General features: G+C 38.3%; 1 protein-coding gene across 5 annotated transcripts in view; it reads left to right on the forward strand.

The window, feature by feature from the left end:
- The window catches only part of LOC127413693 (E3 ubiquitin-protein ligase UBR2-like), a 61,691-nt gene that overhangs the window by 30,025 nt on the left and 16,648 nt on the right, over window positions 1-15,018 (forward strand). For 4 of the 5 annotated variants that reach the window (XM_051651026.1, XM_051651029.1, XM_051651025.1 and 1 more), the window contains exons 19-33: window positions 49-171; window positions 310-373; window positions 488-612; window positions 1,973-2,025; window positions 2,109-2,211; window positions 2,294-2,342; window positions 4,989-5,143; window positions 7,323-7,425; window positions 7,521-7,630; window positions 8,041-8,121; window positions 8,201-8,382; window positions 8,489-8,694; window positions 9,192-9,285; window positions 12,769-12,927; window positions 13,733-13,818. In XM_051651026.1, the coding sequence (XP_051506986.1) occupies window positions 49-171; window positions 310-373; window positions 488-612; window positions 1,973-2,025; window positions 2,109-2,211; window positions 2,294-2,342; window positions 4,989-5,143; window positions 7,323-7,425; window positions 7,521-7,630; window positions 8,041-8,121; window positions 8,201-8,382; window positions 8,489-8,694; window positions 9,192-9,285; window positions 12,769-12,927; window positions 13,733-13,818 (1,693 nt within the window). The remainder of the gene's footprint in view (window positions 1-48; window positions 172-309; window positions 374-487; window positions 613-1,972; window positions 2,026-2,108; window positions 2,212-2,293; window positions 2,343-4,988; window positions 5,144-7,322; window positions 7,426-7,520; window positions 7,631-8,040; window positions 8,122-8,200; window positions 8,383-8,488; window positions 8,695-9,191; window positions 9,286-12,768; window positions 12,928-13,732; window positions 13,819-15,018) is intronic. The other variant, XM_051651027.1, reaches the window with a different exon arrangement.

The raw sequence follows: 15,018 nt of genomic DNA on the forward strand, positions 1-15,018 counted from the left end.
AGATCATGTACAGTGTTTTTTTTTTGTTTTTTGTTTTTTTAAATCTAGGCTGGAGCTTCCATGATGGATCCAAACCACTTCCTGATGATCTTGATGAGTCGTTTTGAGCTTTATCATATCTTCAGCACACCAGACTATAGGAAGAGATGCAGCAGAGAGAATGCTAACAAGGTATTCTTACATTGTAATCTCTTTTTCCTCCTCTGTTTTTTGTTTCCATCTCTTTAAAAAAAAAAAACCATTTCTGTTGCCAATGATGCATCTCTCTCTCTCTCTCTCTCTCTCTCTCTCTCTCTCTCAATCTGTCAGGATGTGGTTCAGCAGAATAACACACTTATTGAAGAGATGCTGCACCTGGTCATTATGGTCGTGGGTGAGTCCTGATCATTACTCAACACACTTCAGCTTTGTAATAGCTGTTAGTTCAGATTATCAGACACAGTAGAAAGTGAATAAACGAGTCATGCGTGTTTTTTTGTTTCTTCAGGCGAGCGATACACAGCTGGTGTTGGTCAGGTGGAGAGCAGTGATGAGATAAAGAGAGAGATTGTTCATCAGCTGTGCATTCGACCTATGGCCCACAGCGAGCTGGTCAAAGCCCTGCCTGAGAATGTGAGTCAATCCTCACAGCCACCTTTATTTAGTTACAACACCTTTACAGTGCAGCTTATTTTAAAATCGCTTTCATCTTATACCAATAATCACCTTAATTTTGGGCAGTAATTATTAAGGCGATAAGCCATGAGAGGTTGTGTGTTACACCAATAGAATACAATATTTTAACATAGAAGTGTTAAGCTTGTACATACTGTATAAATGTCTGTCAAAGGCTCCAGTCTCTTATTAAAAAGCCCATTGTTCCCAATGGGTTAAAGCACTTCTGGTCAATGTTTATTGCCATTTTTATAGAAAGTACTAGAGGATGTAGATTTTTTTAGATTGTATAACTGAAGACATCTTCTGTGTTCCAGCCCTGAGACTTTGCATCCTTTAATATTGATGCATTTATATCTCATCTTAAAACTCCTTTTTCTCTTCATCCTGGCAGATGATGTTTTATCCAGGCTTGCTGTCTAGAAATGTTTCTTGGATGTGGTTGGGAATTTATTTAATAATAAAAACCGAATGACGTTTGCTTCCATTAACAGTTCTTGGAACATTCAATGTGGATAAAACGAATTAATAAAATATGTGCAAAAAATGCATTACATGCATCAGAGCCACCTAAAACTTGCAGTTGTCATGGCAGCATGTCTTATTTTCTTTGTCAGCTGTGCACAGTAATAAACAAGCAAGTTTCAAGCTTGTTATACATTGTTTACCACAATTAAACACCTTCATTAATGCACCTTTTCTGGTGTAGATGCCACTTATGTGCGTTTGCAGTGGAAATACTTCTTTAGGCTTTTTTTCCCCCGCAAACAAATTATTTATGTGGTTTTATGAGAAATAATAAGATAGTTTGCTAGATATAATTTTTAATCATGTATGGACAAAAACCTGTTTATATCAAGAATTGTAATGTTCCAACAGACTACTGTGAATGCAGTAAGAATAGTCAATTCTTTCTTAGATTACTAAAACAATTCTTAATGGAGTTGCCAAGGAACCAAAATCAGAAACAAATGAGATCAGAATCAAAAACGTCAATTCATTTCGAGTCCCATCATTAATCTTCTACTTTGTTGAGCAAAGACTATCATTGGCTTGTCAATAGGTCATATAGTTGCATATGGTTTGAAATCGCTACTAGAATCTTACAATTACACCAACTTTGGTTGTCAGGAAAAGATTGAATTATGTATTTCAATTTGCAACATGTGAATTGCTGGATGTTGAATTGGACAAAAGGACAGGCGAGCAAATCTGAACCTCTTCATCTGTGACACGAGTTCCACCTAGTGGCGTTTGAGACACTTTACCTCTGTAATTGAGGAAAACTGATTGGTCCCTGTCTGTCTTTTGCCCACAGGAGAATAAAGAGACCGGCATGGAAAGGGTCATCGATAGTGTGGCTTTGTTTAAGTGAGTATCCTGAATTTAAGTGTGTAGTACAAAGATTTGGATTGTGCCTCTGTGTGTAATCCTGTCTGATTTGTGTTGTACAGGAAGCCTGGTGTGACTGGCAGAGGACTTTATAAACTCAGGCCAGAGTGTGCAAAGATGTTCAATCTTTACTTCCACCATTACTCCAGAGCGGACCAGTCTAAGGTAACACTGCATGTTACAACTCTCAAAGCATAATTGTTCAATTTTAAACCCATGTGAAATGAATTTTCTTATGGTCATTTAGGCTGAAGAGGCTCAGAGAAAGATTAAGAGGCAAAACGGGGAAGATTCAGGTATTATAATCTTATCAATATTTTATTTTAATATGCATTTTTAATTTACATTTACGGGGTGGGTGATGTACTGTTTTGAAACTGGTTAATCAGTAAAAATCTGTGGTTGTGCAAAATGATGGTAGGGAATGGGCATTCTAATAAATGTATAGTTTCCCATGTAGGAGAAAAGGAGGACTTTTTTTTTTTTTTTTTTTTTTTTTTTTTCAGACAAATTTTAGGAATATCATGATAATGTTTTGCTCAAATCACCTAATGATAGGTTACCTATTCTGTAACCCCAGTTCTCTGAAACATCTCATGTTTGAGATCCACCTATGGGAAGATATGGACAACTTCCCGATTGCCCTATACACTCACAGGGAGATGCTGTCAGCTAAAAAGGATGGTCTCCTAATTAAAGGCTTTGCCTTACTCATCCTATATAATATCAGCAGGCTCTATAACCCATACGCCTTATAAAGAAGAGAGAAGAGGCTATGCAAAGTGCTTGATGTGAAACTTATGGGGTGACACTCTCGTGGAGTGGGCCCTTAGGCCTAAGGGGGGCTGGAGCCCCTTATTGCTATATGCCATAAATATTGCTTCCACAAGCCAATGGGAAAGGCAATGTTTTGATAAAGGTTTACCTTGTGGGGGGAAGCCCATGAGACAAAGAGCTGGTCACTCTTTCTGATATTCTCAATCCTACACAAATACATGATAAAAGTTTTTGTCAAATACATGATAAACCTTCTCCATGCCCGGGGAAAATCTTGTACAAGAAGAATGAACAGATAAGGCATGCAGTTCACTGACACTCCTGGCTGATTCCAGCGCCAGGAGTAAAGCTGTTTTATAAGACAGTGACTTTAAATAAATATTCCCCAAGGGCTCAAAAGGCTGCTGTGACAGAGCCTCCAGCACCACGGAGAGGTCCCACTCAGGAACAAGCTTTCTAGTAACTGGCACAGAATGGAGAGCACCCTACATGTTTTTAAGAATGAGAGAGTGCTGTCCCACTGTTGCATCACTAAAGCCAATGTGTCAAGCAGAAATGGCTGCCAGGTAAACCTTGATGGTTGAAAAGGATTTGCCCTTGTCCAGAAGGTTTTGTAGAAAGCATAGTATGTCAGTGACTGAACACTGATATGACACCAAATGATGTGTATTATACCATTTCTCAAACACTTGCCACTTACACTTATACAAAGACCTTGTGGATGAGGCCCTGGCGTTTTGTATGGTGACGACCACCCTGGGGTGAAGCCCCAATGTATTAAGTTGGACCTCACTGTCTGGGTGAGGGTGGTATATTTCTCCGTTTGCCTGAGACAAGAGGTCCGTGCTCAACGGGAGCAGGCAAGGCTGGTCGTATGAGAATTTGTGTCAAGCTCTGCTCCCTCACTCTGGCTAGGATGGGAAAAATCAAGCTGAGTGGGGTAAAGGAGCAGCACATTGGGCCATGGGTGTGCTAGTGCGTCTACATCAAGGGGAACGTCCTTGTCCTTTAGCAAGAAGGACATAGGACAATGGCCGTTTTCACCCGAGGCAAAGAGATCAATGGAAGCTTGACCGAACCTCCCATATCATGCACACTATTTGAGGGTGGAGTCGCCACTCTCCGTAGAGAGGGTTCCCCCTTGATAGGAGATCCACACCTGAGTTTAAAACACCCGGGATATGAGTTGCACATAATGACAAGAAGTGCTGACTGCTCCATACCAACATTTTGTGGGCTAGGAAGTGAAGCTGAGGGGAGCGCATCCCTTCTTGGCAATTGATGTGTGCTACGGCTGTAGTATTGTCGCAGCTCACCAGGGCATGATGCCCCTGAAGGCAGGGCAGAAAGTGTCTCAGAGCCTTCCAAACAGTGAGGAGCTCTAGATAATTGATGTGAGCTGAGCGTAGTTCGGTTGGTCACGTCCCATTCACTCTCCTGCCCTCCTGGGTGGCACCCCATCCGGTCAGGGAAGAATCTGTCGATACGACTTTTCATTCTGATGTATTGAACGAGAGAGAGTGTTGTATGTTAACATCTTGAAATTGTATTTTCTCAAATGTCTGTTCAACACTCTGAGATCCAAAAAAAGTGTGCAATGAATCACCCTTCTTTGGAACTAGAAAATAACGTGAATAAAACTCCTGTTGACATTGGTTTGTGGGAACTATCTGAATTGTCCCTTTCTCTAGAAGAGAAGAAATTTCCTCTTCCAGAAAATGAGCAGAGCTTTAGTTCGTCTGTGAGAAAATTACACCGCTGAAATTTTTTTTGGCAAACTGAAGCCTGTAGCCATGCGTAGTTGTCTGAATCACCTACTCAGGAGCTGACACGGCCAAATGTCAAATCAAATCACTTTTAAATGTGAAAACCAGTCGAGCTATGAGTATTCTGCATAGAGGTAACGAGTAGCACGTGCAGATCCTTTTATGCCCTCAGGTAAGGGTGGGGCCTTACAGCGGCATTGGACACGCGCTCCTGTCTTTCAAGCCAGACTTGGTGCAATTGCAGAGGTTGATGCTTCTGCAGAGGTTAGGTGTGTTTGCCTTTCCCATAGGTGGATCTCAAACACGAGATGGTGAAAGAGAACTCTTTTACATATGTTTTAGCCTATTAGTACGGTACACGCTCATAATGTGACTTGATTTGTATGTGTGCATTTTTAGTTCTCCCTCCACCAGTTCTTCCTCGGTTCTGCCCACTGTTTGCCAGCCTGGTGAACATCCTGCAGTGTGATGTACTGCTGGGGATTCTGGGAGCTGTACTGCAATGGGCCATGGAGCCCAGTGGAGGGCACTGGTCTGAGTCCATGCTCCAGAGGGTACGTCTGTGTGTGAGCGAGCGAAAACCTGCGTTTGCCTTTTATATTTATTTAACACATGATGAGTAATTCTTGCATGTCATATATTGATTAGGGCTGTCAATCGATCAAAATGTTTTAATAAAGGGCCTCAAATAACAATTATTTAAAATATGATTAAATAATTATACACTGAAACTGATTTATTTAAATAACTAAAAATATAACATGCAGTATGTTATAAACTCAGATAATTAAAATGCATTTCATTATTGTGGCAGATGAGTAAAGCATTGATAAGACAATACAAAAAGTGGCTTTAGAAGGCAATATATTGTTTATTTCCGTATAATTGAACACAAGCCTATCACTGGCCTATAGTCCACAGCAAACCATTTAGTAATTTAATTCATGAATCTGTCTGAGATAGATTTATTATAAGTGATTTTAAAAGGACGCGTCAGTGTACACCTGCGTCCGATGGACGCTTTTGGAGTGACTCACTTTGGTTGCGTCGCATCATAAACACAGCGTTTTTAGGTTGATGTGTTAAGTTAAACATAGTTTGAAACACATCTCGTGATCCCTGCATTTGGATTTGCTCTCCGTCCAGCTGTGTTTGACAGCGTGTCCTTATCTTGTGTCGTCGCTAGTGTCAAGCAAGCCTGAGTGTGGTTTGTTGTCAGTACATTTGCGCAACACTGTGCCTATACAACTGGAGTTTCACTTACTGCCCCCTGCTGAAAATAGGTGGTACTTCAAGCTTGAATTGCTCCCATGGTAGAAATATTCCATACTACTATCAGGGGACAGCTCTTTCTGTCCAAGAACCGTCCACTTTGACAGGAAGAGGCCATCTGATCAACATGTAACGTGAAACTCACGGAATCTGTGCAAGCAGAACTTGTTCCCTCACAGGAAGCACCACAGAATTTGAAGATGTCCCTTGAGTGTTCATATTAAATATTTAGGCATATTTGATTATATTTTCAGTTACTAATAGGAGCGTAACACTTTCAGCTCTGTTTAAGGTATTTTATCATGTGTTGATCCATTCCGTAGAAATTTTTGCTATGTTTTCAACCAAGAAAAAGCTGTAGTATTCAGAAACATTTGAGTTTAGACAATGATGACGGTCGGATGCAGTTTTTTGTATTTTTATGAATTAACACCCCAAGGTGGTAGCGTGGTGATGCGGCCTTTACACCTTGGTTTGTAAATTAATTTTCGGTAATTAAACAGTCTGCTTATACCGCCGTTACCACATGTAGGTCCCTATGATTTCCACGATGCAGACAAAATGGATGGATTCACCTAATCCAGTAAATTGCATTAGTTGTAAGATGCGGAATGTCACAGAATTTGATATTTGGGACAAAAATTAATGTTTGAATGCACAATCAAATTAAAATCTCAACATGTCCAAGTGTGATTATTAAACCGCAAAAGGGTTTAATTAAATAAATATATAATTTACATGTGCTGCATGCTTCAAAATGAATGTGTGAAGCCACTCATACACTGAAATCATCATGAGCATCACACGTGCTCTAGGTGTGTGTACAGTATGTATGTAGTAGATCACAGTGAGCAGAGTGCTCCGAAGCGTGCAGCACATACATACTATATATATACTGTATGTATTTTAATGAAATGATAGCTTTTTGTGTTTAATTGTCGTTGACTTATCCGGAGGTGAGAAAATGACATTTCTGTGTGTTTTTGATGTTAAAGTAAAAGCAAAATTTAAATGGATGCTTGAAATGGGAAAAATATCATGTTTAATGCAATTAAATAATAATACTAAAGCAATATCTCACATCTGTGATATTGTTGTGCAGCACCTCATTTCACAAAAATATCTCCAGTGTTGTTTCAGATTGTGCTGTGAGGATTTTGTAGAAAAGTACTTCATCTGATAAAAATAATGCAATGTTCTGTAGAAAATAATTCTATTTTCATTTGATTACATTTTTAACAAATTCATTTGGTTTGACACCATTTCGATGATTGCATTTAATTAAACTGTAGAATATGGAATTTTGAAAAGTTTTTTGCTTAAACATTACAACCATTTTTTGCACACAAAATGTCCTGGAAAATTGTGACTTGAAAAGAGTGGGAACCCTGCCATGGCCTATCAGAGACTATCAGTTGGTTGACTGTGGAGTCTAGAGTTCAGTGTGAATTTCTCCTTCAGGTGCTGCATCTGATTGGCATGGGTCTGGTGGAAGAACAGCAACATCTCATCAGCAGCTCAGAAGATCATGACACGAGCTTCAACTTCACTCTCAAAATCTCCAGTAAGGCTCTCTGTCTAATGGCTGTACCTTTCTTTCATATCCAAACACACTCACTTGTGCTTGATTAGATGGTTGACCTGATGTCTTTATTGTAGGGCCAGGTGAGGCCCCTGGTAACACTCCCAGTATCTTGGCTTTATTGGAGACCCTGCAGAATGCTCCTCATCTGGAGGTGCACAAGGACATGATTCGCTGGATCCTCAAGGTAAAGCAGATCAGCGTCTTATTACAGAGACACCTGTCACTAGAATGTGTAAATGGCGCAACTGTCCACTAGAATGCAGCAGAACACTGCATGTATTGGCAGTGTGTAGAGTTTGTGGTTCAAATTTCCATTTATCCAGAAGTATTACTAGTAGTACTGATTATTTGCCTGATATATCTCTAAAACAATCTGAGGTATATAATTTTGCTTAATAATTTTCCGTTTACCTGCAACAAGGGTTGTCACGATACCAAAATTTTAGGTAAACACTGCTTCATGTTTTTCCAATTATAATAAGTAAACTTAGTCTGAAATGAAATGAAGGAAACAAATTACAGCCATAAAACAATAGAGTAAAGATGCAAATTAAATAAACAGATTTTGTACTCATTCTCTACTTGTGTCCGCAGACGGTGACCAACATCAAGACCACACGAGAGTGCACAGCCAGTGCGCCCCCTACTGACAGCTCAGGGCACAGTCAAGAGGAGGTGAGTCTAGTAAGGACAACACACATGCATCATGACGCATTAATGTTGCATTATTGTCACACTGGGTGTTTATGTATAGACGGTGCGTGATAAAGATAAGGCAGAGCGGAAGAGGAAAGCGGAGATGGCACGACTGCGCAGGGAGAAGATCATGGCTCAGATGTCAGAGATGCAGAGACACTTCATCAACGAGAATAAAGAGCTGTTTCAGCAGAGCCTGGAGGAGCTGGACGTCTCCCCTACCTCCTCACTGGAGCACAGGTACACATCATGCATGTAATGCGGGAAAATATTGCACATATTTGGTTTCGCACCAAGCCCTATTAAACACAGAGCATTGAAACATACACCTCCATAATTCCCTTAGCCCCAGTTCGTGTGACAGTGCACTGGTGTGTGTGGGCCCGCGACGGTGGCATGCAGGTGGCAGTGAAAGGAGGCAGATGGTGACGTGCATCTTGTGTCAGGAGGAACAAGAGATCCGGGCTGACGGCAAAGCAATGGTGCTTGCTGCTTTTGTCCAGCGCTCCACAGTCATGTCGAAAAACCGCAAGAGACCGCCACACAACCCAGGTTAGTCTGTGTGTGTGGTTCATCTGACAGGCAAATAAAAACAGACCACCAGTAAAAGGTTTGGACACACCTACTCATTATTTACTGTTATTCTTAAATTTCATCAATAGTAATATTAATGAAGTTATCAGACCTATGAAGAACCTTGTTTTGTTGATTTAAAATTTGTGGCAATGCATAATTCCCATACTTCTGTGTGTTATTTCAAAGTAGTCATCTTTTGTCTAGATTACAGCTCTGCACACTCTCGACATACTTCGAAATATCTTCATGAGTTGCATCCTGGGATGCTTTCTAAACCGTATTGAAGGAGTTCACATGTATGCTGGACAATTGTTTAATGCTTCTCCTAATAAATTTACTTAGTGTGTCCAAGCCTTACTTGTAGTGTTTGACTGAATGTCTCCGTTTTTTCTTTTTTTCTCTTATTATACTGGGTTATATACTGTGTTTGAGTATCACTCTTTTATGAATGTCTCTCTGTGTTCGTCTTGCAGATAAGTATGACCCTTTGTTCATGCACCCTGACCTGTCGTTCGGCACACACACGGGCAGCTGTGGACACATCATGCATTCACACTGCTGGCAGAGGTAAGAATCATCATGAATCACATATGTCGAGAAATGTCTTCTTTCTGTCAGTGGGATGATATATAATGTAACAGCGACTACCCACATTTTCAGTGGCCTTGGTTTCGGAAGTAATTTTCTCCATAGTGGTTTAAAATAATTCTTCATTAAACAGTTAACCCAAAGCCAGATGAATCACAACATAACAACATGTAATGCTTAGGAAAAATATAAAAGTGTATGAAAGTTGGCAAAAAAGCTAACAAACAAACATGAACAGGTGCAGTTTACTTTCATTCTTTTATGACGGTATGAACTTCTCATCCTATTAAACATTGCAAATATCATAATCGAATAAGCAACAATGTTAGAATATAAAACTAGAGTGTAGACAGACTGATTCAATTCATTTGGAATGCGTAATGGAATATATTTAGATTGCCATGATTCCTGGTTCCATGGTAACAGCTTCTCTGATTGGTGGTTATTGCTTTAGGATTGTGGGTAATGTAGTATTTCATGGGAATTTAGAATTTAAACAAGTAAAAAAAAGGAGATGAAATGTCCCTGGCTCGTGGCTTCTACAGAAGCATATTTTAGCTCTTAACAATCTCTTGAAAGTACGATGGCATTTTAGTGCCACGTTAAAAAAAACCTACGATTTCGAGAATAAAGTCGTAATAGTATTACGTGAATAAAGTCAAAATGTTTTGAGAATAATCTCATAACGTGCCTTTTACCAGAATAAAGTAAAAGTTTCAAGAATAAATCTGTAGCATTATGAGATTCAAATATTATGATTTTCTCAAAATATTACTACTAATCTCGTAATGCTACGACTTTATTTTTTGTAATTTTAATTTTAGACGTAATATTTTGAGAATAATCTCGTAATGCTACCACTTTATTTTTCGTAATTTTGACTTTAGTAGTAATATTTTGAGAATAAAGTCAAAATTACGAAAAATAAAGTGGTAGCATTACGAGATTATTCTCAAAATATTACGTCTAAAATTAAAATTACAAAAAATAAAGTCATAGCATTACGAGATTAGTAGTAATATTTTGAGAATAATCTCATAATGCTACGACTTTATTTTTCGTAATTTTGACTTTATTCTCAAAATATTACGACTTTAATCTCATAATGATATGACATTTATTGTTGTAATTTTTACTTTATGCTCGAAATCGTAGAATTATTTTTAAGTGGCACTAAAACCGTCATACGAAAGGGTATATGTTATCGGCAAGGAAAAAAAATGACAATAGTAATTTGAAGTAGGGCTGGGCAATATGGCAGCAAAAATTAAATCTTGATATTTTTCAGCCGTTTTGACGATATTCAATATATATATATATCTCAATAATAATGTATTTGATTTGAAATGGCTCAAAACATTTTTTTTATTAGAGGATCCATAATTTCATCCAAACAGCCATTGTAGCCAAGTAGATTCAATATTTTAAAGGCATTGAATAAAAATCTATTTAAAATAATAAAAACATGTTTCCCCACAGTTTTTCACTAAATGAACACAAGGGAAAATTAAATTTTCATTGAAATGCATTTTTTTATTTATATTAGGGCTGGGAAATGAAATGCATTAATGAGCATTTTTTGTTTAACGCGTCAAAATAAATTTATGCAATTAATGCAGTATCCGTCTTTCTTTTTTAATTCCTGAAACTTCATGCGATAGGAGAAAGGTGTCTAGTTGTTCCTGGCAGGCTACTCATCCTTACAGGGTCTGATCTGGGTTGGGGCGGGGTTAGGGCATCTGTTGCCTGCCAGGAACAAATCGTGGCACCTTTGTACAATGGGCGAAAATTCACTAATGTTTTTCCCCACTTTCTGTGGCTAACATTGGCATATATAAATTTTCAGGAGGTACACGCTCGAATCGACTGCACATCCTAGCACAGAAACTGATTGTGTGGAGCGAGCAGCACACGCTTATTCATTACGCGCTACACGTGTCCCAGGCATAATAAACACGGGAGCGGATTTACTGTACGGAGAATGGAGACTTCACCCGCAAACGGTGAACCAAGCTACCGTATCTCTTCGCATCGCCTGTAAATGTGCAACTTCTGTCGTCTTAACCACTGTCAAAAGAGAAAACGGCCGAGAGAGACCCAGAGTGTGCGCGATAGAGACTGAAGGACCTGGCCGTTCAGCAAGCTGCAGACAGGTATACTTGTTGAGACTGAACGGCAGCCAGAGAAAATAATAGTTTTGAACTTCAGCAAATTAAACTTCAGCATTCAATATGTTTTATATCTGTATTTATAGTGTCTTATAATGCACTGGCAATGTACATTTAAGTTTCTCTTGCCAATATAGTTTTATATAAATTGAATCTGCCCATTTTATCCTATTATTAAAAAAAGTCCACTGGTAAAAGCCAAAAGATCTTGCCCAAATTGTAATTACAACATTACAAACATGTGATTTTATGGCATGTATACGATTTTTTTTTTATGTTTGTTGAATGCATAATGAACCATAATTTAATAGGGATTTATCAAAGAAAACTACGTGATGTAATTTTAAATATACATTTATTTTTTTTTTATTCACAACCCTAATTTATATTCTATATACAATTCTACATAGTAGCATAATAAAAAAACATGATTTATCTTCATATATTTTTAATTCTGAATGAACAAGGTGTGCTAAACCTACTTCACTTTTTAGAACCCAGTTGAATATTGCATAATTCTAAATTATTGCTGTGGGACCCAGTCAGGTTTTGTATTATAATACTGAATTATCATTATTATTTTGAGGATTAGATTTGTTTTAAATAGAAGCGATATATTTCTGTCCTATTTACGTCTTACCTTCACCTTGAGATTTTATGTAGACACTGAAAGTGCAGTGTGTAGTTTACAATGTTCCCCATCTGGTGAAACACCGTCATCTCCTTTTCTATTATACTGTGCCGCCTTTGTAGATTTGTATAATAACTTTGAGCGGTTACTAATGTTTAGAAGTGAAACATACAATACTTTTCTTTTACAATGTATGTGAGCTGCTCTAAAAGCGCTAAAAACAAGAGCCAGTAAACCCAGCGTGTTCACAGAACAGCACGTCACCGGTTTATTCTGAAGCGTGTGCTCACACAGACCATGTTTATCTGTCTTTAATCGCAGACTTTAGCAGTTTAATAATCACATATGATGATATTGCCATTTTTATGTTATTTTGATTAATTATGCAGCCCTGAAGAATAATGAAATAAGTCTACTGCGCTCTGTATGAAACTTAATGGCCAAATAAAAAGCACATTAAAATCAATGCGATATTCACAATATTCCTTAATCTATATCGTCAGCAAAATCATTGCGATTATATCATAAATATTCAATATTTCGCTTAGCCCTAATTTGGAGAGAATGAATGTGATTTACTTTGGAACCCAACCATTGTGTGCTGTTATAGGCTGTGTTTCGCAGTCCTTTAGTTTTAATTGTGTATAATGTCTCCCCCTGCAGGTATTTTGAAGCGGTGCAGGCTAAAGAGCAGCGCAGGCAGCAGAGGCTACGCGTGCATACCAGTTATGACGTGGAGAACGGAGAGTTCTTGTGTCCGCTCTGCGAGTGTCTGAGTAACACAGTCATCCCACTGCTGCCTCTTACTAAGACCACCTGCAGGTACTTCAACAAACATAGAAGAGAGTGACTCTCAGCTGTTGACTTTGTTACATCAAGGGCATCGACACTGATGCTGAAAGTACAACAAAACTGTACTTTACAAAGCTCTCAGAGAGTAAGAAATGTTGTATTAGGTGTGACCTCAGAGTTTAACACTCCACATACAGGTGAAAGAGTCTGCCTAAATGAGCGGTGCGGATTGGCTGATTACGGATGGAGTTAGTGTATTACTCTCACCTGTTATAGATGTGACAACCTTTCTGATCCTTTTGTGTGATAAGCACTACTATTGCTTAAGGACATTGACCCTGTAATACATGTACTATAAGTCAATTTGAATAAAAGCATCTGCTAAATAATTAATTTGTCATTTGTAATCAACATTAAGGCCTGTTTGATACATCGTGCACATACAGCATGTAAGTGGCACATATTTCTGACTGCAGCAAAAAAATGGAGCGCTGTAAACCTATTTTATCAACACAATATTTTGCAATTTATGCTCAATGACAAACTCTGATTTTATAATTTATTGCAGTTATTAAGTGAAATGCTCACTAGGGTAACCTAGAAATCAGTATATTTTCTGTTAAGAGCCGCAGCAGAAGCGTTGACATTGTGAAATGTCATGCTGCTGCTTTTCTTATGCACTGCAGACATGAGATGTTCCAACACACAGGCCTTGTTGTAATTGTCAAGTTTTTATTTTATTTTTTTTAATTATTTTTTTATTCTTTACATAAAATGTTAAAGTATGAAAAATACTGTAAGATAGATTTGAATAAGTGTGTGTGTATGTGTGCAGCAGTGACCAGCCTGATCTGAGCCAGTGGCTGAACATCACCTCTCTGCAGATGAAAGCCCTGCACTCCGCTCACAAGAAGACCAACTGTGAGTAACCCTATCCCTCAAAGACACAGCGGCCTACTGAGTCTGTGGCATAACAGACAGCATTTTTGTTTGAAGATATCACTGATCTAGAATCATTTCAAGTGATCTTTAGATGTCACCAAGCGAGTATTTAATATTTCAGTAGAAATAGAATCATATTTTAGGGGTGGGCGATATACCGGTAGACAAAATAAACTGGTAGAAATTTGACAACCGTTATACATTTTCGATTATCGTCTCTATCACTGTTACATAAAATCAGCACCACATGGCAAGAAATGTGCACAGTGTTCTATTCATGTCACACGTGCAATTTCTGTCAGAGAAATGCATGAGAAAGGCAAAGCGGCTGCTGGTTCCTCAAATCACTTTGAATGCGAACATTAGGTGGAGATTGTGGAGAATAAGAAGTGTGTCCTCTGTGGTGTGGAATTGCAAGCAGAAAACGGTGATTTGCAAGGTTTCCATGTATATCGCCATGTACTGTGTATTGCTATATCGTGATTAGTGGTTGACCGATATGGGTTTTTTAATGGCCGATGCCAATATCCAGAGACAGGGTGGCTGATACAGTGCCGATATATCACACAATTTAATATAGTATATAACAAGAATAAAATAGCTAAAAAAAATTTTTTATAAACTGTTATTTAGCACAATATTTCACACAAAACTTTAACTTTGTAAAAAATAATCTAAAAAAATAATACTGTGTTTTAAATGGTAGATAGCAGTTTCTTCTGATTTCTGTTTAGTCATCAAATTTTAGTAATTTATTTGCACATGAAGAAATTGTTAATATATAAGGTAGAAGGAAATAACAGTATACACAGTAGTCCAGCAACCATTCATGTCCATGTTGGCAATCGCATTTTCTCAACAAAAAAAATACAGAATCAAACCAATTTTACATACTGTGCATAGTGAATATGACATTTACTTACAGCGCACGTGAAGCACTTTTACCTTGAAGTTGCACTCTCGTGCTAGTGCAGATCCAGCGTATATCCAGCAATATTCTTACAGTTTAAACGGCCTGGATCGCCTGCTTGGATTGACACGAGAGTGACCGTCATGGTTTGTGAATCAGAGGAACTTTTGATCCTGATCCTGAAGTTTTTGATTCTGGCTGATAGAATAAGATCTTCAGAGAATGATATTAGGTGAGCGCTCAACAGGAAGAAAACGCTGGATTTTCAT

The sequence above is a fragment of the Myxocyprinus asiaticus genome, chromosome 23, assembly GCF_019703515.2.
Source record: "Myxocyprinus asiaticus isolate MX2 ecotype Aquarium Trade chromosome 23, UBuf_Myxa_2, whole genome shotgun sequence".
NCBI classification, from domain to species: domain Eukaryota; kingdom Metazoa; phylum Chordata; class Actinopteri; order Cypriniformes; family Catostomidae; genus Myxocyprinus; species Myxocyprinus asiaticus.